At 34.9% G+C, this 24,085-nt stretch overlaps 1 protein-coding gene across 2 annotated transcripts; it reads right to left on the bottom strand.

The window, feature by feature from the left end:
* Positions 1 to 18,032: 18,032 nt before the first annotated feature.
* Positions 18,033 to 23,716, bottom strand: LOC149554028 (uncharacterized). 2 transcript variants are annotated; one of them, XM_089789971.1, is made up of 5 exons: positions 21,608 to 23,716; positions 20,596 to 20,691; positions 20,275 to 20,444; positions 19,816 to 20,095; positions 18,033 to 18,744 (listed from the first exon to the last, which is right to left on the bottom strand). In XM_089789971.1, the coding sequence occupies exons 1-5, from the start codon at positions 22,346 to 22,348 to the stop codon at positions 18,538 to 18,540; spliced, it is 1,494 nt and encodes a 497-aa protein (XP_089646097.1). In that variant the 5' UTR covers positions 22,349 to 23,716; the 3' UTR covers positions 18,033 to 18,537. The 2 variants fall into 2 exon arrangements, with proteins under 2 accessions (XP_089646097.1, XP_089646098.1); XM_089789972.1 differs by having other exon boundaries at positions 18,163 to 18,744; positions 19,754 to 20,095; positions 21,608 to 23,558.
* Between the last annotated feature and the right edge of the window lie 369 nt (positions 23,717 to 24,085).

Here is a 24,085-nt window from a genome sequence, read left to right as displayed (position 1 = left end):
AACAAATTTCAAATGAAGGGTCTAACAAGGCAAAAGAAAACAACAAGGGGAAAGGAAAGGGCAAGGCCCTTGTTGCAGTTGCATCCTCACCATCCACTTGGGTTCTTGATTTAGGTGCTTCACACCACAGGGCTTCATCTAAGGAAGAACTTACATCCTTGGAGCCATGTACTATGCCTTCTATTTTGATGGGTGATTACACTCCTGTTGAGGTGTGTGGGAGAGGGTCTGTTGATGTGGGGGATGGCACATTTAATGATGTTCTTTGTGTACCCTCATTATCAACTAATCTCCTATCAATATACTAGATCACTCACATAGGTTCAGGCAAATGGGTTGAGTTCACTCCTAATTCAGTGAAGATACATGAGTTGCACAATGATTCTACAGTTACAGTTGGGAGATCAGATCATCAGTCACAACTCTATCCATTTTCTCACTTTGTTCCTGATCCTCGTTCAACTGTTTTGCTCACTCACTCTAATGATGTGAGTAAACTATGGCATGAGCAGTTTGGCCATCTTAACTTCCACTACTTGCATCAGCTTAACCAATAGAGCATGGTCATAAGGTTGCCTTCTACTTTGACATTGGAGTCACTTGGAATACATGATAGATTTTTTGATGAGTCAGATTCATCTGAGCAGTCTTTTACCCCCACTTCCAATGTAGAGAGTGATTCAAAGGACTCACCTCCTTCCTCTCCTAGTTGTCATTCACAGGTTGATGATTCTCCTACAAATTCTTCATCTTCTGGTGCACTTTGGGCTAGACAGACCTTGCAATCTATAGGTGATTGGGTTAGGATCCATCAGACACCAAGTAGACTCGTTCGCAATTCTAGGATTCTACACATATCTTTATTGCTACTACCTCAGATCCACCATATTTTCATGAGGCTTCTAATATTCCTGAGTGGTATACAACTATGCAGGAAGATTATAGTTCCTTGAAGAGAAACCACACTTGGGATCTTGTCCTTCTTCCTAAGGGAAGAAAACTTGTTCGATATAAGTGGATCTATCAGACAAAATTTGCAAGCTTTGTTGAGGGTACGGGATGCTTCATCTTTTGGGGGGCCTCTTCCTCTCACTTGGAGTCCTGATTTTTTTTGGGGAGTCTCTTTTCTCTCTCTTTTGGGGGAATTTTATGTACATGGGTATCTCATTAGGCCTAACTTGTCGGGACCCATTTCTACATCCATCTAAGCTTCACTTATGGGGGGGTGTTAGTGTAGTTTTTTTATTTCCTAGTGGGTTATTTATTTTTCCCTATATTGCTAGTTTTTTCCTACACTTTTAATAATTTTGCTTAGGTTAATAAAGCATGTCTTATTTAGAAAGTGGTTGTGAGGTGTCACCTTCCTACATATGAGCATCCATTATCTATATTAGGAAGATACTTTGCTATCTTTAGTCCGATAGATTGTTGCTCCTCATTGGTCGGTGTTGCCACCTCCTCCATCTTCCTAGTCTATATAAGCATGTTACCTGACTTGTATTTGTGATCAATTTCATTTGCATCTCTATGTTGCTATTTTGATTTTATCAGTTGCATTCATAGTTTAGATATCTATTCTTTGCACTAATTTTTTGGGTTATCAATCTTTTCAGTTGCATTCATAGTTTAGATATCTATTCATAACACAATTGATTAGGTACAATATGTTGAGTTGTACGATCTTCTTGGTTATGTTCAAATAAAGTAATAGTTTTGCAAGATCCCTCAAGATGCAATCCAAAAAACTAGCCAGTCTAGATCTATAGCACAATAGCAATCTAGTAGATGTAGACACCTAAATCTAATAACACCACTAAGTAATCAAATTTAGTCATCTTCTAGGATATTATTGATTAAATATTTTATATTTAACTAATTAATCATCATCTCTTATTTAATTAATTAATTAAATTAACTATAGTCTAACTGATAAAATCAAACGATAACCCAAAATCAATTTATCAATTAAATCCCTATTGCTCTATTAAATTAAATAAATGAAAAAAAATATTTGATTTAATCCCACATCCCCATTTATTAAATAAAACATTTAATCCCAAAGTCCTAAACTAATCTCAAAACCCTATACCAACCTATTCACCCATACTAACCTCACTTAGCTAGCTAACTAATCCATCTCATCAATACTAAGCCACTTACCTCCTAAAACCCCCTCCTAAGCTAAGCCTAATCCCCCTCCTAAGCATGTGCACAACTTCAACCATGGGTTAAGACTTTCTAACCCAAGCCAAAGTCACAAGTATTCCCTCACCCTGTTACATTCCTATCCAAGAGCATTAATGACTCTTACATGCCATAATGACCCTTAAATGCCTCTCACATCCCTCTTTCACACTCTTCCTCCCTCATAACTCCCTTTGACCACCCATTTTGAACCTTCTCCCCTATCCAATCCTCTTGTAACACTTGTCACAAGGCTAAGGCTTTGAAGAAATATATTCCATGTACTCCCCCTTTCTTGCATCCTAGCCCTCCCTCACCAATCTCCCATCCTTACATCCTGACCCTCCATCTCACTAGCCCTTGGCCTATAAATTGCACCCTTCCCCTATCACACATATACTTAACTTTCATGCAAACTTATAATTTCCCTTTGGAGAATAAATCACTGAACCACACCCTTGTCATGCATGAATCTTCACTCACCCATACACCATATTTCACTCATTCGAGGACTCTTATCCATTGAAGGCTTGAATCATGCTTGAGCACACATACATCCATACTCAAACATATCAATAACATCAAGGCCACACTTGGGGAGCTTACTATTCTTGGTTTTCCTAACTCGTCAGTGTTTTCTTCATCTTATGATAAGTATTGCTAATTTACTTAGTTTGTGAATGTTAGCTTAATTCTTAATTTTCTTTGCATACTAGTTTAACAACTCTATAGTAGAGACCTCAAAAAAAATCTAACTTGTGTTCACAATCCACCAATCAATCTCCTTATTTCCCAAGCTACAACTACTAGCTCTACTCAAATTTCACTACATCCTCTTCTCCAAGCTGGATGAAAATGAATCAAGACTCCACAAGACCCTCTAATTATAACCAACTAAACCAAAAGTTAGCCTAGCAAGTTACAAATTAAATAAACCCTTACATTAAATACATGTTGAGCCAAAAGTCGGCCTAAAACAAATATTAAATACCAAATATGTTAGAAGGCTTACAACACACATTAAATTCACATAGGACAAAAAGCCAAGACCTAAATAGGTCCACATAAACTCCCATGATTGCTTCTTGTCACGATCTCACACTACATGTATTAACTGCTCCAAGTTGATTGATTAAATCCACAAGAACTTCATTTGACAATTCCAAACTACCAAGCATCGATAGACACTAGCCAAGCACTATTGAGCTCCTATAAGCATTGCCAAGAAACATAGTATACATCAAGTAATATTATATGTTGAGAAATAGTATATGTTGAGAAATAGTATATGTCAAGCTCCTTTAGTTACTGAGCACCTTAGCCAACACTATGCCCAAGAACTGCCCAATAAAGACCAAACATTAGTTCTTCTATGAACAAGTTCTCCAACTCCAAGGCCTAACCACTTGACCATGCTCAATTGTCAACTACCCTAGGATGCTCCTACATCAATAGTCCATATGCAATACCATTCTATTTCCACCATATTGGTTGTAGTATATAAATATCATTTTCACATAGGAAGAATTTTCTAGCCCTATTTGTTCCTCTACCTCAATTTTATAGATAAGTAGATTTGCATACAATTGTGTTTACTTTTCCTTTTGTGACACAAACTACTCAATATAGATCTTTCCTTTATTTTGTAGGCTCTTATGGCACACCCATAATAAGAAAGATAAATACATTTAGAGAGTTCATGACAAGTCCATAACTAAATATGTGGACCCCATAGTATTTTTGTCTAAACATTTGGTCTTTATCCATGGTTATGAATTCTTGCATGTTGTGAAATATGTGTTAATTTTGAGTTAGGATTCATATGTACCTCCATTTGGGGTAAAATTATCATGGAGTTTGCATAAGCATATTGATTCCTTTCTATTTTAGGGTCATTTTGATATAAATTTATAATATAATTACATGTCAATAAATAGTGCACTCTTTCAAAATGTTGGACTCATTCCAAAATGATCTATCCATGTTATAAATTATGCCATTCCTTGGCCCAATCTTTTCCTCCTTTTTAAAATAAAATTTCATGCCCCAAGGGTTCACCCATATACTAGATATAATAATTGCTAAAATTGAAATTTTAAATTTAAAGTTTTAACTCAATATTACGGTCCTAGTCATATAGTATGTGTTGTGTTATGAGTAGTCTTTTTATGTCTACCTAAACTCATAAATAAGATTTATAATCATAATTATAATTAAATATTTTTATTTAGGCTATCTTAGGAGTTATAATTAAGTATCTAAATCAACATCAATCATATCCAATGTATAAGCATTACATATATAGGAGACATAGTTAGTTATTATCATTATGTTGAACATTGAGTTATTACTAAAGACTATTAGAGGTATCCCCTCAAAGGAATTAGGAGGTTTCTCACTTAAGGGACATATATCTATCAAGTATTTTTATGATAAAGTTTTTTGTTCAAGTTATTTCATAACAATTGGCATCTTAGCAATATTGAATATGTGTTTTTTATGTTTTTCTATTCCAATTATATTAAGTATTTGAGTTGGTCTAGGTGGTACCCAAGGCATAGGTATGACATAGATAAGAGGTGTAGGTTAATTCTTATCATCATATTGAGTATAGATTTATTATCGAAGACTATTTGAGGTATATTCCCCTAAAAGTGGATTAGGAGATTGCCCCCTTGAAGTCACATATATTTATTAAACACTTAATCATTTATATACTATATTATCATTCATGTGGAAGTTATTTCATACTCACTTTGTTTAGTACTCATTATAAATTGACTTGAAATATGTTTGTGTGATTCATCACTAGCCATGATATTTAAAAGTATTTAGTGTGCATTAATTCCTGAGAGAAGCATCTAAAAATGCTCACAAATTGAAAATACAAACCATTCTATAATTTTTTGGGGTTTAGACCAATATGAGAAATCATAATTGTTATCAAATCATCTAGAACACTTTCTTGTGTGAAAGCATTATCTTCAATGTTTGTCGATGTCACAACCCACTTGATGAGACATTGAATAATTTGGTATTTAATTATTGCATAGATTAAAGTAATAACTTAATCTATTAAATTAGAATGGAACAACATTAATAATGAATTTGTTATAAGTGATGATGACGGGAGTTTCAAAAAGAAAAAAATTACAAATTTTGTTGGAAAGAACTCTAAAACTATTATATCTATTTGTCTTCGCACTTAAGAGGGAGGAGATATAGCTACATGGGCTTGGGGGAGTTTTGCTATCCCATTTTGGAAGGTGGGTTAGGATAATCTACATAAAATAGGAAGGGAAGAAGATGGAATCATGGGTATTTGTAGTTGGGATGGCTAGAGTGGCGTTAGTGACTTTGGGCTTCATTATGCTCATCACCCTTCTCTACATGATTATCATAGATAGTTCTCCATTCTGTAAAGACTTCCTCACACCATAGATGAATGCAACACTGATTGATTTCTACTTGAATGTTGCCACTATACCAAGGGAGCGAAAAGTCAAATAATGATCGTTGGAAGGAGGAAGCTTCTGGAAGGGTGAGCAGAGAAAAGGGTTAGCAACAAAAAAATCTTCTCAAGTTCCTCTATTTTCATATCATTATTTTTCTTTCAGATGAAGTCTTGAACTTAGAAACATAAAACCATTTGTTTACCTTTTTTTGCTTGTGATCTTAGTTGATTACTTAAGATACTATAAAAGCATATATACATCTGCGTATTAAGAAGAACTTTCTGAGCTAAACAATTTACATCAATAAAAGCTATTCACTTATTACTATGTGAATGCTACAATGGTTATCATTCCATTATTTGTAAATATCTTGGTGAATGGGTCTAAACTAAAGATGATAAGAAGAAACCCTCAATTATCAGACATGGTATTATCAATCAACTATTACGTCTTCGATAGTTATGCCTTAATCCTCACCTCACTATGTGGGCAGTTGGATTCATCTTGGCTTATGGGCTAGTGACATGTCATTTCTTGTGGTGATAACCTCTTAAACACTTTAAATCCCTCCTATATTAATGTAGGAATAGTGAATGATTCATTACCAAACTTGTCATTGAAAAACATAGTTCCCAATATGCATGCTAGTCTCCCACTATGATTTCCTTTTTGTGTTATTTTCCACTCAAACTAAGAAAAGAGTGGCATCATTCTAAAAATAAAATTATTCTATTAAAAGGTCAAGATAGATGGGTTACTCCTTTGTTTTTTAGGCAAAAATATTTGAGGAATCATGCTAGTAGCTAGTATTACCAAATGTAGTATGGTAGTTAAGGCAAGAATCTCATCTTGAAGATGCTAGTAGAGCATAACATCACTTTCAAACATAGACTTGGTATTTTTCCCTTGCCAACGAATAGCTTGTGTGTATCAATTAGTTTGCAGAGAATGTATTTGTTCTTGTTATATTAAAGGAGAATGTAATTTTTTAATGTGGTTGTAGTGAATATTACTATATAGAGCTCTCAACTACTTGCATAGAAGTTGTAGATTCCTTATATTTACTAGATGTTCATAAATACACTAGATTAGTGTTTTTTTTTTGGATCGGTAAACGGCCTAAGCCTTATAATATATTTTATTAATAAAAATATTTTTACATATCCTTTGTTCAAATGGGCACTGGTAGGAAAGAACAAGGAAGAAAACCTCTAGTCCTGCCCAAGACATAAGTCCAAAAATATACAAACAATACAGGGGCATACCCTAGATTAGATAAAACACATAATCCTTTGGAGTATCCACCTGTCAAATTAAGATTAGGTTACAGATTAATCCTTCAAAATGATTTTTGATACATATTACATTTGTAACATAGATAAGATCTCGACAGTCTTCTTGTAGAGGATAGATCCAATATAGGTGGAGGAATGCCTTCTTGTTTCAACTTTACTCTATCCTAAAACCAATAATAGAAACACCACAAAAATTGCTAGATAGGGATACACTATTAGTATGGTTAGCCGAGGAAGATAGGAGATAATTAATCTATAATACTTTAGAAAGAAACCTTTGGATGTCAATTTCCCAAAAGTGATAGAAAAAAAACCATTGGACAGATCACCTCTCATTTCTAATAATTAATCAATGGCACATTGGTTTATTAAGACAATCTCAGAAACATAAGAAACTCCAGATAGTCGCTGCTAGCACTGGAAACTCTTACTAATAGAAGGAAAATAATTCCTTATGGTAGAACCAAAAATCAGCCAGGTTAAGCATAATTAGCACAAGAAATTATTAAATAAAAAAACCTAGCTATGGTGCCTGCAAATTTACCATATTGATAAGAAGAGATTTGCAGCCATATAAGATTAATAGGAGAACACACTATGCATAATCCGATATAGGAGTGATTAAAACACTGAACTATAGACTATATTCCATATTATCAAGATCATCTAATATTCTGGAAACAACCTTCATTTATTAATAAATGAATAACAAACTTAAATGATGTATCAAGATCAGAAGCATTTAAACAGAATAGTTTGATATATGTTAATTAATGATTTGTTAAAAATCAACTTACAGAAGAACTGAGAAAATGAGATCCTAAGCGACTTATGAGCCTACCTCTGGGGGAACATCTAAATAATGCCACCAAATAATTATTCTTGAGGCAAAACCAAGATGTCACACGAGATAGAATAGATCACCATAAAATTAGCACCCAGAGCCATAAAAAATGAGATGAATAGAAGCAAAGGATGAGGGAATGAAGAGGGGAGAAAGAAACCGAGTATAGGGGATCACATTGAACTATATTCATAAATATATGCCTATGTATATATGCTAAATCTTGATCAATATATACACATGAGTATACTTACACACACACACACACACACACACACACACACACACACACACACACACACACACACACACATCAACATGATCCGCTATACACCAAATCTTTCAAAAGGAAGGTAGAGGAAAATAAAATAGGGCATCTATTGAGCTGAAGCTGAGCAGGGAATAAGAAAAAAACTGGCTGAAATCTCAACTTAAACAATACAACCAATGGGAAATCTATTAAAAAGGCAAAAATCTTTATGATTATGCTTTAAATTCTATGAGTTTAATCAAGCAAGAGGCAGTACTGAAATATTAACATCAAAGATTTAAATGGTTTAGGTGCTTCTAGGAGTTGTTCAAGACAAAAAAAAATAGCTGTAAATTACCCAACTTAAAGTTTAAAATATTTGCTAATACTCCTGTGAAATATACTGTAGTGGCAAAAAGGCCATTAAGACCTACATATTAAAAAAATAGTAAATGCTAACAGGCACGAGAGCACTAAAAACCCTATAATAACCAAAAACTATATTTGAGAGGGCATATTATTCCTATTTTTAAAATACCATAAGAACTTCAACAATTTCATGCTAAATTAGTATTGGTGTCCTTATTGATTTTGAATAGATTGAGGCCATCTACACCTTTATTAGCTAATTTATTTGCTTTAGAGTTTCCTTCTCTAAAAATATGTGTCAATTGATATCCCATTAACTGATCTAAGTAATTAAGAATTTCTTCTAATCTAGAGTTTAAAACACAGTTAGGCTTTGTCCTTTTCCTCAGAGCGTTAATAACAATATGAGAATATCCTTCTATAATTACCTTAGATAGACCTGATTTTAGACATAATTCAAGGAGGGCTTCTAATTTAGCTAGATTATTGGTAGTAGGTTTAATGTGTTTGGCCCTTTTGATAATCCACTTACCTTCCTCGTTGTTAATGATACATCCAATACTTGCTTGCCCTGGATTTCCTTGAGAAGCACCATCAAAATTTAGTTTAACCCAGCCTGGGGGAGGAGGATTCCATTTGCAGTTGTGTTTGGCTTCTTGATTCCTAGCTAAGTATAGTTGAGGAGGATTAATCAGGTTAAACCAATTATCTTTAATTAAGCTATCCCATGAGGAGAAGGATCCTTCTTCAAATTGAGATTTCTTGATAGGGGAGTTAAGAGTTTCTATTATACTAGCTTCAACTTTTTTAATGAGATTGGTTGCTTGCATTTCTTGATTATTGAAAATTATTCTGATTCTTTCTTTCTATATTTCCCATATGAGAATGGATGGGCTGATGTTCCATAGCTTACCATAGATACCATGTTTTTGACCTTTTGGCTACCCTACTAGGAGGTCCTTTAATGTCTTAGGCAGAGGGGAGGTCTAGATCATCCTTTGTTTGAGCCAATCCCAAAAAAATTGAGCAAAGGTGCAATTAAATAACAAGTGGTTTGCATCTTCACTATCTTTCTTACAAAGAACACATCTAGACGGTCCCTAAATACCTCTTTTTTGTAATCTGTTAGCAGTAAGGATCTTTCCTTGAAATGCTAACCAGAGAAAGAATCTTGCCTTGGGTAGACAAGAGGCATCCCAGTAGAGATTGAGTGGGATATTGGCCTCTTCCCATTTTTGTGAGTTAATAATTGATCTGTATCCCTCTTTAACACTATACTTACCTTCTTTTGAAACTGCCCATATTAATTTATCTTCCTTAGGTACTTGCTTGATTCTCCCTTTGTGGATAATGTTGTTGAATATTTCTTTAGCTATTGGATCTAAATCTAAATTATCTATAGGTTTCCATACCCACTTGTTCCCTTCATTTGTTGACACGAGAGTCTTATAGTCACTCACTTTGGTTCCCCATAGATTAATAAGAAGATCTTTACTATTATCTAGTAACCACATGGAATCTATAGGGGGATAACCATCCCAAGAGTCTTCCCAGAATAGAGCTTCTTGTCCACTACCCACATCCCATGAGAGATATTTAGTAATGAGTGATCTGCTTTTTGCTATAAAGTTCCAGCTATCAGAACCTTTGGGTAGAGTTTTCATTCTGAAGATAGAGAGGGGGTCATTAGCATTAAGATATTTTTTATACAAGATCTTAGCCCATTTATGATCTTGTTCCCTGAAAAGCCTCCAAGTTAACTTAGCACCTAGTGCTTCATTTTGCCAGTTTAATTTCTTGATACCTAAACCTCTCAACTCCTTTGGTTTACTTATCCCATTTAATAAGAGTTAACTTTTTATCTTCTTCACAATCTTTCCATAGAAAATTACTAAGCTTTTCTTCTAACTTTTTATTGATAAATTTGGGGAGAGGAAAAAAAGATAAAGGACAAATGGGCAAGGCTGATAGAACTACTCTGATTTTGGTAGTCTTCCCTACTTTAGTTAACCATTTATCCTTCCATCTTCTGATTTTTGAATCTAATTTATTTAGGACTTGGCTCCAAACATTTTTGTGTTTATTCCCATCTTCTAATTCAATTCCTAAATATTTACATGGGAAATTACCCTTTTTGAAACCCATGATATAACATATCTATTTTTCTAGCTTTGGATTAGTGTTGATAAAAAAGATCTCAAACTTGGCAGTGTTGATTCTTTGTCCTAATGCTTCTGAATATAGTTGTATTATAGATTGAATATTGATGGCTTCTATAACTGAGCTTTCACTTGGAAGAATCGTATCATCAACATACTATTGATGAGTTATCTTGGGAATATTGTCTGTGATAGAAATTCCATTAATCTTTCTTTCCTTATGGGATTTAGAAAAGGCTCTCCCAAATGCCTCAGCCATAATGATGAAAAGGAAAGTAGATAAGGGATCTCCTTGCCTTAAACCTCTCAAAGTTTCAAAAAAACCTTCAAGAGTTTCGTTAATAAGAATGGAAATTTTAGTGGTAGAGATACATTGAAATATAAGATTGATCATTGATGAGAGAAACCAAAGGCTTCTAAAGTTTTGCATAGAAATCTCCAATCGACCATGTCATATGCTTTTTGAATGTCTAGTTTTATAAACATACTTGGGGTTTTGTTCTTAATGGTTGAGTGGATAGTTTCTTGGATAATTAAAATACCATCAAGAATAGTTTGACCCAGAATGAAACCAGTCTATTCTCCATATATGAGTTTTGATAAAAGAGGTTTTAATTGATTAGATAGAATTTTGGAAAAGATTTTATACATGGTATTACATAGAGCTATTGGTCTGAAATCTCCTGGATTTTCTAGGTTCTCAATTTTTGGTATTAGGGTAAAAAATGTAAAATTAATCTCAGATAGTAATAAACCTCCATTTCTTATGGCTTTGATAGCCTTCCACAAGTTTAAACCAATGATGTCCAAACATATTTGGTAGAAGAAAGCCTGAAAACCATCTGGCCTTGGAGATTTGTTTGGGTTCATACTGAAAAGGGCCGACTTAACTTCTTCCATAGAAATAGGTTTGTTTAAACTTTTATTGTCTTCTACTATTATCAATTGAGCGATTGCTTCTAACATTTTGTTTTGTGCTACCCTATTGGAGCTTTCAAAATTATTAAGAATATTATAAAAACGGCTAACCAGAGTTTTAGCTATAGAATTTGGATTGTCTATGAGAACTCCCAATGAGTCTTTAATCTTGGTGATACTCTTAATAGCCTTGTTAAATAATGCGCTCTTGTGAAAATTTTTGGTGTTGTGATCTCCTTCATTTAACCATTTTTCTGTTGACTTTTTTCTCCAGAAGATTTCTTCTTTTGCTAAGATATTCTCCTGTTTAACTAATAATTCTTTCTCTAAGAGGTAGGAGTTGTTATTCATACCATTTTAATTACTTTAGTATTAAGTTTACATAATTCTTCTTTAATGTCTAATTTTTATTTGAATATATTTTTAAAGTGTTCTTTATTCCATCTAAGAATTTTTTCTTTGATAGACATTCATTTTGGACACAAAGATAAACATTTTTGATCCTTTAAAGCTATCTTGAGCCCACCAATTTTTTATAAGGTTCATAAAATTTTGATCAAGAAACCACATTTTTTCACATTTGAAGGGGTTCCAATGTGGTTTACTGGGTTTAGATAGGACAATTTGAACAGGATAGTGGTCTGATCCTACTATGGGAAGAATACTGGAATTGAATATCAAAGTCAAATTTTCTGAGATCCCCCGTCTACTTTTTCAGCTATGTAACTAAAATCTTTCCTTCTATTATTCCATGTAGATTTCCCACTGCTAGTGGGGATGTCAACTAGGTAATTATTGTCTACCCTGTTTTTAAAATCTATAGATGCTAGGGAGATTTGCTGTGTACCTGTAGCCTTTTTATCTAGACTTAATATGGTATTAAAATCTCCTCCAATGAGAATGCAATCATTGCTATATTTCTTTACAAAAGAACTAATTTCCTCCCATAAAACTTTTTAATCTATATTTTGAATCAAATCGTATACATTAATCAAAATAAATTGTAAGTTAGATTTGATACCTTTAATATTGCTGCTGATCCATGAGTATCTTGATTCAATGATATTGAGGATGACTTTCCTAGGATTCTAGATAATACCCAAACCTCCTTAGGCCCCTCTAGATTCTTGCAGATGAAGCTTCCATCTTCTTATTTTATTCTCTAATTTGTGACCTTCATCCTTATTTAGTTTAGTTTCTTGCAACATAATTATATCAGATTCAAAGGATTTTAGATTTTGAAATGAAAGCCTTTTCTTGCTAGGGACATTTAAGCCTCTAGCATTCTAGGATGTGATCTTCATGATGTCTTGGGAAGGATCTTCCCCTTCTCAGAGTTAAAATTTGATTGATCTTCTGCTATCCTTTGGCCTGTCCATCTGCTTCTCTGAGCTCTTTCTGTGATTTACTTCCTCTTTTAACTTTTGATTTTCCATATCTAGGTACCTTAATTCCTTCTTGATTCATTAGGATGCCCAACTGTTCAATAGTTTCTTTGGCATTGTTAATAGCATCATTTTGATCTCCTTCATTATCACTTCTTTCCTCATATTCAAATTCTTGTAAAATTTGTTCTGCACTGATAATCTACTCTTCTACTTTGTCTATAATTTGATCCATTTTATCATCTTTTTTGAAATTATCTGAATACTGTCTCTAGATTTTGTCTTCCTCTTCTATACTTATTATATCTTTTCTTAGATCTTTAAAGGAGTAGTCCTCTCCTCCCAGTTTAAGCACTATTTTTAATAGGTTTTCTTTTTTAGCTGAGCTACTTTTGTCTATATTCTCCAAGCTAAAAACTTGTATTAGGTCCTCGGTTAGTTGTTCTAGGTTCTCATCCTCTTTTTCTTCTTTGTCTGAATCCTCTAAGAAGTTGGTATTGCTGTTCAGAAAGTCATAGAAGTCCTGAGTGATTGCTTCAATATTCTGATTATGGCTTCTAGACTTTTCTTTGCTTTCACTGATTTTGTGAATATCTAGTGTTTGCCAAAAATTTGATAGCTTTTTTCCTACTTTGTATAAAGGAAATTCAGCATTTAAATTATTTTCTAGTTCTTGGTTTGACTCAGATACTATTGTGTCTTGTGCTGATTTTTCGTTATTGATTAAGAGATCCTTGTTTAGGTCTTCATTTTCCTTACTAGAATCTTCCTTTTCCTTGCTAAAACTATGAGTTTCCTTATTATTATTTTTATCTTTTCCTTTGCTTCTCTTCCTCTTTTTACTTCTGTTTCTAGACTTTTCTACATGGAATACTGATTTCCCCTGAGTTGATGCCTGTTGCATTTCCATTTTCAAGTTTTTTATTCTCCCATGCCCTTCCTTGTGGTTTAATTTTGATTCTTTGTTGCTTGAGAGAGGCTGGGTAAATTTATCTACCCTCTTGGGACTATTTTCTTTGTTTGTATCTTTAACCACAATTGATTTTAGTTGTGGCCTCAGGAGGTCTGTATCATGCTTTTACTGTTCTTTCTAGTTTCTAAAATTAATCATGGGAAAGACATCCTCAAGATCAGATGTTAGCTGTATATTCTTAAAACATGTTCTACTTTCATCATCTAGTTTGATAATCTCAAATATCTCAGTTTCTTTTCTAAGACATTTAATATTATATATTGCTAAATTGGTGATGATTTTAATAGGTTCAAAAGAAAAAGATTTTACTTTACAATTAACCAATATTCTAATATACTATTACAAAATTCACAAGAAACATCTATTCCTATTAGGTTTCCCAAGGAAGAACCTATCTTCTTAAATATTTCTAAATGCATCAATTCTGGTGGTACCGACTGAAGGGTAATCCATGTTGGAATGAAAAAATTTAAGTTTTCCTCCTTGCAGTTTGGAAACTATTCGAATAATTTGATTGCATATCCTTTGAAAAAATAGTCATATTGATGTAAAAGATCTTTCTTAACCGATTCATTTGAGCAATGTAAATAAGCTAGTCTATCTATAAAGTGAGAGATACTTACCTGATCCAGGCAGAAATCCTCCAACCAATCTGTCAGGTTGTTGAATTCTGCTCTTGGACTTTTCCAATAGGCAAAGACACCTATTTCCTGACATTCTTGCCAGTGTTTTTCACTGTATTGATTACTTATGATAATTATTTTTTCTTTAGTTTTTGCAACTTTTTGGAATAAACCCTTTTTTGGGTTTTTGCTAAACATAGCTGCTTTGAAATCTTCCTTTCTTTGGTGGGGCAGAATATATGTAGTAGAAGATTTAGGGCTTGCAAGGGAAAAATGAGGGTTTGGTGATTTTGGGCTTGCTAAGCCAGAGGTTGACTTCGTTTGGAACCCTCCCTTCGAGTATTTGGTGTGATTGTAAAATCTAATTTGCTGGTCTAGTTTGTATGTAGTGAAAATAATCGGGCACAAACCATGTACCTTTGATTCTAGATTTGTCGCAGTGAAAACAACATTGTTGGGAGTAGTTCCATCTTCGATGCTTGCTTTCTTGCCTTCGAGCCATATTTCCTTTTCCTTCTATATCCTTAAGTTGTCTTGTTTTACTAATGGAAAAAATGGATTGGAGGTGTCGATAGTAGAGGCAATGTGATTTGTAGGAAGTCAATACCGGAAGGATCCTTGTTTCACACTATCAAATTTAAGGTTTCTGGTAATTTCAAACCTTTCTTTGGTAAATAATTCCCATGCCCTTAATCATGTTGATTCATTGAAAATCACGCTTTTTGTTTTGCATGTTTTCACTGTAGAACTTTGCTAGTAGTCATTTTCACAATTGGTCCCCACTAGATTAGTGTTCTTACTATAGATTCACTATTATAATTATTGTATGTCAAATCTCTACAATCATTGATGTAACTTTTGGAGTGTGCATCAATTCGCACATTGTGATTCTATTACATCTTCTTTAACTACCTCTTAGTAAATGTTTGGGTGGACTATACAATCCTAGCAAACAATCACCCATCTTTTGGAAACCTTTATCCTATCATGGCACCTTTGTGCTCTTAAAATGGCAGTAGTTGGAATAGGAAGTCATTGAATTAAGCTAAAGATGTGCATGATTTCTTGAAATAAATGAAACTTGAAAGATTATATAACATAGTTGAACCATGACCAATAGAATGAATGATGCAAAATTAGATAGCAATAAAGGATAGGTCATCGACATATAAATGAAATTCTCTTTGTGAAAAATGGGAGTGATTTACTTTTAATAGTCATAAGATTATGAGTGGGTATAACTAAATATATTACCTAGAATCCCTTAAGATTTTTGTTTAGAACCTGAATATGACCATAATGCATTAGAATATTAATTCTTTCCTCTTCTTTTAATTGAATGACAATGACTAATTCTTGTGTATATACTTTGATGGAAGTAGTTGTATGATGGTATTGAATGTATTTATTACTTATGGCCATGAGCGAAAGAGTAGTATAACCTAAGCTATGTTGAAGGCTTTTCTCTCCTACATAGATGAATGGTATTGAAATCTTGGATATGATGCAATGATTCATAGTGGTATTTATTGGAAACAACTAGATAAGAAGTCTTAAAAGGACATGTAGATTCTCTTTCATAGATAGAAGAATTCCTTTATGTAAATGATGAACTGCTTGAGGAAATATTGATAGTCCTTACAAGTACATATTCCTACAAATTAAGGATTATGAGTTGTGTCTTAATTACTCATTAAATTTTCCTGAGAGAAGAAGGATACTTTTTTAAAAAAATTTTCCCTTGTAAAGTAAAGGTCCAATTTATAAGAATGTGATTTACATAGTTCTGATTGATAGATGCTATTGTTCGCAACCTTGACAAAGTTCTTTTTCTTTGGATAAGATAATTAGAAATACTGCACATAGAATTTAGCCTTGTAAAGCTTCTTATTAGTCTAGTCATCATTTAGGTCTATAGTGACATAATTGCATTGATTTGAACTATGAGTCATTATGAGAGTGAATGAACTACTTGATGAAGTTTTGATATTGGAATGAGTTTTTTTAATCCTGTGATATGTTTCCTGATGGACATATGATAAGGAAATTATTTAGTCAAATGCTTTTCTTATGTAAATAATTGAATGTGTTAACTTGCATTGGCTTTAAAAGGTTACATGTTACTTGCCTTGCTAAACTATGAATTAATATTTTTTATTAAATTATAGAAAATGTGTACACAATTCCATTACTCCTCTAAGTTTTACTTGTTTAGACTTCCTCGATGTCGATCTGGGTATAACTCATATTAGGAAAGATTTCGAGGAAGCTTAACAACTTCATGGTAGGGTGGTAAAACACTCTTGCAATATTCTTGCCCTTGTGTTTTTAGACAGGTTTTGGAGCTTTTTCCAAAATGGTAAATATAACTGGTACATCTTGGTATCATGGTAATAGAAATATGGTTTCTTTTAGGTTTGATCATATATGTATATATATCATTTTTGTTGAAGTTAATGATAGTTAATCAACTAAGATTGACTGGTCAATATTCAAATGACTTAGACCCTCCTTGAATTTTTTGCATTTTATGAAGATTGTTGATGTGGCATTAGTCTTGTAGCCACTGCTTAGCTTATTTTGGTAAGCAATGGCTGCTCAACTATTATAGGAAATAATTGTGGAGCCTGTGGCCCCATGAACATATGTTTTGTTGCTTATTTTTAAGCAGGAAACTTACATTCTGAATTAATTAATTAGATAATACTTTTACAAAGATGAAAGAAGAAATAAAATATTTTGGCATCAGAGGAAAGGTCGGGTGAATCGAGATGGGCATTGGACTCCTCCTCCCCATGGAGTTCTAAAAATCAACACTGATGGTTCTTCCCAAGGGAATCCAAGACCTGCTAATATTGGGGGAGTGGCTCGTTGCAGTTATGGCAACGTTAAATTCTTTTTATCAGTACATAAGGGTGATTACACTAACAATCTCATGGAGGCTTAGGCTACTTTATATGCTGTGGAACAATGTTGCTCGCGAGGATGGAGCAAGATTATTTGCGAGTCTGATTCCCAAGTGGCGGTGAACTTGCTTTCCTTGCAAGAGCTTGAGGATGTTAGTTGGTAGCTAGCCACTGTTGTTAATCAGATTATTCTCTTTTGTACCTCTTTTGAGTTCATTAGGTTTACTTATATTCCTCGTGAATGGAACAGAGTTGCATGATTGTTTAGCCAAATGGGCTTCTAGTCATGCTCTGGGCTAGAATATTATGAATACGGGGCAACTTCCCTTTGAGATGGTGCAAGAATTTGATGAACTTGTTGCTAAGGATAGAGCTCCTTGTTGAGCTCTCCTTGTCGTATTTCTTTTTGTCTTAATAAATTTTTACCCCTCTTTTTCAAAAAAGAAATAAAATATTTTTAAAAAGGAGGGAAAATAGTTTGTGGAGCCATGTATTTATGGCAATAAACAAGATCACTAAACTACTTATATATAAGCATAAAATGCACTTAACTAGCTGCATGGGAACACAAGATTATAATCCAACAATTTCCACCATATATTTCTCAGTACTACCACTCCTAAAATAAAATCTAGAAATTAGGGCCACCCAAGTTTTTTAGTCAAATAATTAATTAGATCAACCTTATAGATTAAAATAAAGAAAAATTCTTACTTGTGAGCATTTTTTATCCATAATTTGGACCTTTACAAGATCTCTTGATTGTCACGTCCATTGACAGCAGGAAAAATTGAATTAATTGATAATCTGAAGGCAAACACATTCAGTGGAAGTGCATAAAAACAAATACCACGCCAAGAATGCAATGCCGTATTGCATGCAACTAACGAAACAATTTTCTTCATGATAAAAATGCCTGTATGTGAAAGTAATATTCCATAATCATGACATTCAAAGATATCAATGAATCTGAGAACAAGTCATTTATCTAAATAGACAAATTAAAACATTTTAATTATATCATTATAAGTATCATTGCGTCAAGCAATGCGCATGGATAATTGTTTATCAAAAAGGGGTTAGCAAAACGTTTGTTCTACAGGATCGCTGAATACTACATTAGAGCTAGAGATTTCGAAAATTAAAATGTAACAGAATTACATAGTTTCATAGCAATTAAATTGCTAATTTTAAGGACAGATCTAAAGCAGATGAAGAATGACAAATTTCTGTATCTGTAGAAGCAGCAGCGGATGCAATGTTGCTGCTTATCTCCACCACTGATGGACACTCCCCATTTATTACCTCATCTTTTTCAAATGCTGGCATAAATATCAAAGTGCGGAAATGATCCAAATCATGCTTTTCTTCGCCTATTTCTCCCTGCAAATTACCGAAATAGGTGTTTAAAAATTTGTATCCTGCATATCACAATCTCAAACATGATTGATCCAAAACCTAAATAATTTGATCCAAACCCTAATTTGACGGCAATAAAAAAATGAAATATATTTTTTCTACCAGTTAATGAACTCTTTCGGAAATCTACACTGTTCTTAATGACTACAATAGGAATTAATATTTGCAGGATTTATGATCAGGGAGATAAATCCACTCTCTGATTTTTAAGTTCTGTAATACAAATTTGACTTCCTGGTTTTGTACGTGACTTGAATGATCGATGTTTGAACTTTACATACAGAACTCGTGATCTTCCTCTATGTGATTTGTTATTCATTAAATGATCAAATATGTAATTGATTCCAAACATTACGTCCATGAGTTATGCTTTTCCTGACCATTAGGAGTTGTGAATATATCTCGTCATAAATCGGCTACAGGTTTTTTAATTTTCTTGATCACGAGTATTGTGTGTTTCGAATTCTTTTTCTTGATCATGAATGTGAATGTGGCTCGAAAATTAAACTTTATGAGATTTGAATCACTTACAGGACTTGTGGTTTCTCTGTTCTTGAGAATGTATGTGTGGTTCGAATTCAACAGGACAAGATTTTTCTGTTATGAGAATGTATTTGTGGTTCGAATTCATCACGGCACTGTGTTAAGACTACAAATACTAAGATTCTGGAGTTTTTCAAATCATACAGGAGTCTTGATTTCCTTGGTCACTCATGAATCTGTATATGATTTGACTGCATTTTAGAGATAACAAGCTCGGCATGTGCGTCACGTAATGAAAGTTCTCATGATTTTATTTTCTGAGATCTCAATTTCATTTAAATAAAATGTTTTCGAAAGAGAATTGTGAAATTTGGATTTTAAACCATTTTGCCTACTATGATGTGCAGAAAACCTAATAGGATCTACTTTGATGTTTTGAAAACCTAATAGAATTTGTTTTGAAGCCTCTAGTTTGAAAATGTTTAGCAACCTTTCGTAAATTCCATCACAAAACGCAACGCCGCCGAGAGAGAATCTAGAAAGACTCTTCACCTGCAAATCGCCACGGATCTCACATACGGTATCGTCTGAATTATTGTCCGCCTCCGCTAAGCTGTTCTCTCGAGAATCGAGAGCGCTGGCAGACGTAGTGGAGAGCGTCAACGCCAGGAGGTCGGCGCCATGTTTCGAACCCGTGACGTGCAGGCCTTCTTCGCTTCGTTGTCTTTTGCGACTGTTTTCCTTGCTTTTGTTCTCGGCAAGGAAATCCTGGTAAGACTTCAAATGTTCTGAATAGATTGCGGGGCCTTTTCCGCTTCTTCTGCAAGGGTTTCTGCACAATACCTCATTTCAAATTACGCTTTATTATAATATTCTTTGAAGATCGTAAATGAATATGAAAGGGAATCTTACCGCAGAAAATTGGAAGGCAGCACAAAACCTCGTTTCAAATTATGCTTTGTTAAAATACTCTTTGAAGATCGCAAATGATAGAATGAAAGGAAATCTTACCGCACAAAATTGGAAGGACGGCTGCGGAGGAGGTTTAGAAACTCTGGCCTGTCTGCGGCATTATTGTCAGTGCCGACATTGTTTTCCCCGGGGCTCAGTTTGAGGTCCAACACGGACGTTAAATTGTGCGCGTTTTTTCGCCGCTGCTCCAATGCGTACCGTGGATTATTCTGCACGACAGCAAATTAATTAATGACATTGGATTTTTTCGCAGCATAATATTTTTCGCAGCCTTACGGCTTTAAATACAAGAAAATTGAGAAAATAATCTTCAATGCGAAAAGATTATACTATACTTTTTATTTTATTATTTCGGCTTACCTTGATCATGCTGGGGTCAAACCAGCTGGAATGATCATGAAAATTTTGGAAAGAAGAGAGCTCCTTTGACTGCTCAACTGTGAGCGGAACGCCAACCTGCACTTCACAATTTTTTTGCTTTAGAATATATTTTCCCTTTCTAAGTACGCATTTTAGGAACGGCATTTAAGCTTTGACAAACTTCGTATAATTATTATATTTCATACATTGCGAACTTTCTGTAACAATATTAACGCTTTAACATGGTGAACCGCACTAACTGTAAGCCTGAAATTTTTTATGAAACCTTCAAAAATGTCGAAACGCCTGCAGAGGATACTGAACTCTTTTGAAAATTGTGAAACGGAGGCGTAAGTGAAATAGCACATTATGCAATGCTACAAAACTAGTGGAATCGATCAGGAGAAGACATGAAATTTATGTGAGAGTAAATATTTCCGTTTGAAAAATACAATCAAGCAAAATTTGCATCGGAAAACAAGATTTAGGTCATAGCTAGCGCGTGACCAGAAATAAAACATCTCACTTCTCGACTTTTACTCACAACAAGCCTATCGAAATCTACGCCAGCAAACAAGATTTGGCTAATAATTTATTAAGCCACAAAATCTACATCTAATTTGTGTCGAGTCACAGAGAATAGCACATCAAAAAATTTCTAAGTAGCGAAATAGCAGCAGGGAAACATGATCAAAGTAGAAAACTGTGTATACATACGAAGAAAAAAAATATTACCAGCAAATAGCCTTCATACAGCTAATAAATAACAGACACTTTTCTCACTCGTACAACAAAACTGCTTTGAGCACAAAATGTTTAGAAGTATTTCGCATTCAAGTAACAGAAAGTAAACGCACGGCAAGAATTCGAGAAAACAATGCAGCTGAAGACAGAATTCTCTAAAAATCGATTGAACTGAAATTCTCACTCCTAAAAAAGCAAGTATTTACCTAACCTAACAAGAATCCTTTAAAAAATTTAGAAGCAGCTAATCAAGCATTCCTACGCCTACCTTTGACACCGGGACACTCTGAAGAAATGGTCCGCAGGGAGGTTTTCCATCACAATGGCCGTCATAGATGAAGTTACAAGGCGGCTTTGCGTCCTTATGAAGAGGACGGCCGCCATAGGGATAAATACTATGCGACATAAAGCCCCTAGGCCTGCCGTCTTCCTCAAAATCTCCATAAATCTCAGCAAGATGACGATGATTACTAATACTACTACTGTTCCCGCTAGCACCAGCAACGAAAGGCTGTTCTTCGGCGTTGCAAAATCTATATTTCTGGAGTAACGAGGCATACGAAGGCGAAAATTGAGTCGTAGAATCACCGCCTAAAACACCTCTCCCGACCTGCTGCAAAGCAAACATGCTCCTATTCGGAGAAACCGCAGACAATTGCTTCGGAAGATGATGATGATGATGCTGCCGGAGAAAAGAAAAACCCCCGGGCCTTCCGTATCCATAAGAAGGCACATAGGGCTGCATCTGAGACAAACGACTGCTTGTACTCACGGCCGCCATGAACGAATCTTCATGCAACCTCTTCTTCTGCTCCTGCAACCTCAGTCGCTCAAGCTGCGCCACGCCGAGCCCTCTCTGAGGCGGCTTCTTCTGCGCCGCGCCGCCGCTCATCTTTGCCTTCTTCAAAGCCTTGCTCATCAGCTCCTTCCCATCACCACCACCACCACCACGCCCAGGGTCCGAACCTCCGGAAGCACCCTTCTCGTCCCATAGCATCAACGTCGTCATGAAAGAATTCTCTATATATTATGAAATCTAATCTGGGAAAATACTGACAGTGAATTCCTGAAACATCATATTTCAGAATTCCCTCTTCTCATATCACATTCAAATCACACACCCTCGCCATTATTTTTTCTCTTAATCATTTTCACAAAAGTGCACAATCAGTTTGAGAAAGTTCACATTCCAGAATTCCTTCTACCTCAGACCACAAGCAAATCACACATCCTCACCATTATTTTCACAAAAACGCGTCTGAATTCCCTCTCCTTCAGACCACAAGCAAATAACACACCCTCACCATCATATTTTCTCTCAAAAAACGCATAATCAGTTTCAGAAACTCCACATTTCAGAATTCTCTGCAAGTGCACTCAGACGACAAACAAATCTCTCACACCATTATGTTTTCCCTCAAACCGCATTCCGGAACTTTATCTACCGCAGACCATAAGCAAATCACGCACACTCACCATTACTTTTTCTCTCAAACTCCATTCCGTTTCTCCATTCCAACAAAAACGCACATCAATTTCAAAATCTTCACATTTGACAACTCCCAACACTCGGACCACATGCAAATCACACTCTCACCGTTATTCCTCTCTGAGCAAACGCCATTCCCTTTCTCCATTTCCACAAAACTCCTTAATCAATTTCAGACATCACTTCATGACGTCTCAGAATTCCCTCCACTCAGACGACAAGACAAATTACAAATCACACACACTCGCCATTTACTTTCTCTCTCCCTCCCTCAAACGGCATTCCGTTTCGCCATTTTCACAGCACGCGAAGCTTTCAACGGACCTCCAAAAAGCCCCTCGAAAATACCTAAAACAGATATATACACACACACAAACCTTCTATATACACATTACCTGACCTCGTAGTGTTTCTTAGTGGGAGTTCGAGCCCCTTCACGTCTGTTTCCTGCCCCAGCAATTATATCGTGAAAGCGACTTTCCTCGATTCCGTCACGAGTTTCATTAACGCCCTCTGCCTTCTGTGACTTGACGGGAATAGTTATGGCCGACGTGCCTTTTCAAGCGAGGGAGTATTTTAATGAATTTATTTAGTGTGAATAGCTATGGATGGTCGCTTTCGTTGTGTTGCTGGGATGTTGAGTAGCATTCCCTATTTTACTCTGTATCCGAACTTCCCCTTGCGTTTCGGTTAAGATACGTTGGAATTTGTGGAGGATTTAGTTTTGGGTGATGGGGAAAACTGGGGTCATACAATATAATGTTGAGGTATTCATAACAGACCACGCCTCAATTTGATGGGCCTCCCACCGTATTTTGTCATTTTTGTCCAGGAAGACTGTGTGACTTCAAAGGGGAGATTTGGGGGAGATTTGGAGCAGACTCGTTCTTTTCACATGATTATGTTCTATCTCCATATGTTAGTTACGCTTTAATATTTGAAAGACAATTTTAAATATAGATAATAATTATTTTGGGGTAAACTTTTTGTGTTAAATTTTGCTCACGACTTAAGTTTTATAAATAGTGGTTCAAACCAATTTATCTCTTATGAGAATAAATATAACACTTAATGCTTATCGAACTCAACAAATTCAACTGGGATACTTGCAGATCGAAAAGGATCCAAGGGGGCTGGAAGGCGTTATACTCTTTACAAAACAAGTGCAGGAACGCAGAATTATGGGATTGGACGACCATGAAAACTTTGTTTGGTTTGCTGATCACTCCGGTGATTCTATACGGATGTGAAGTGTGG

This window comes from Cupressus sempervirens, chromosome 6 (assembly GCF_028749045.1).
Source record: "Cupressus sempervirens isolate cs-2001-9-10 chromosome 6, ASM2874904v1, whole genome shotgun sequence".
Lineage (NCBI taxonomy): Eukaryota > Viridiplantae > Streptophyta > Pinopsida > Cupressales > Cupressaceae > Cupressus > Cupressus sempervirens.
Note: the sequence above shows the minus strand (reverse complement) of the source record. Positions and strands in the feature narration are given on the sequence as shown.

What these genes read in the sequence shown, in the direction of transcription:
- LOC149554028 (XM_089789971.1), bottom strand. Translation starts at nt 22,348, where the DNA reads ATGACGACGTTGATGCTATGGGACGAGAAGGGTGCTTCCGGAGGTTCG. An exon ending in AGAGTGTCCCGGTGTCAAAG is followed by an intron (nt 20,692 to 21,607) that starts GTAGGCGTAGGA and finishes TGTGAAGTGCAG; the next exon opens with GTTGGCGTTCCGCTCACAGT. An exon ending in TTGACCCCAGCATGATCAAG is followed by an intron (nt 20,445 to 20,595) that starts GTAAGCCGAAAT and finishes GCTGTCGTGCAG; the next exon opens with AATAATCCACGGTACGCATT.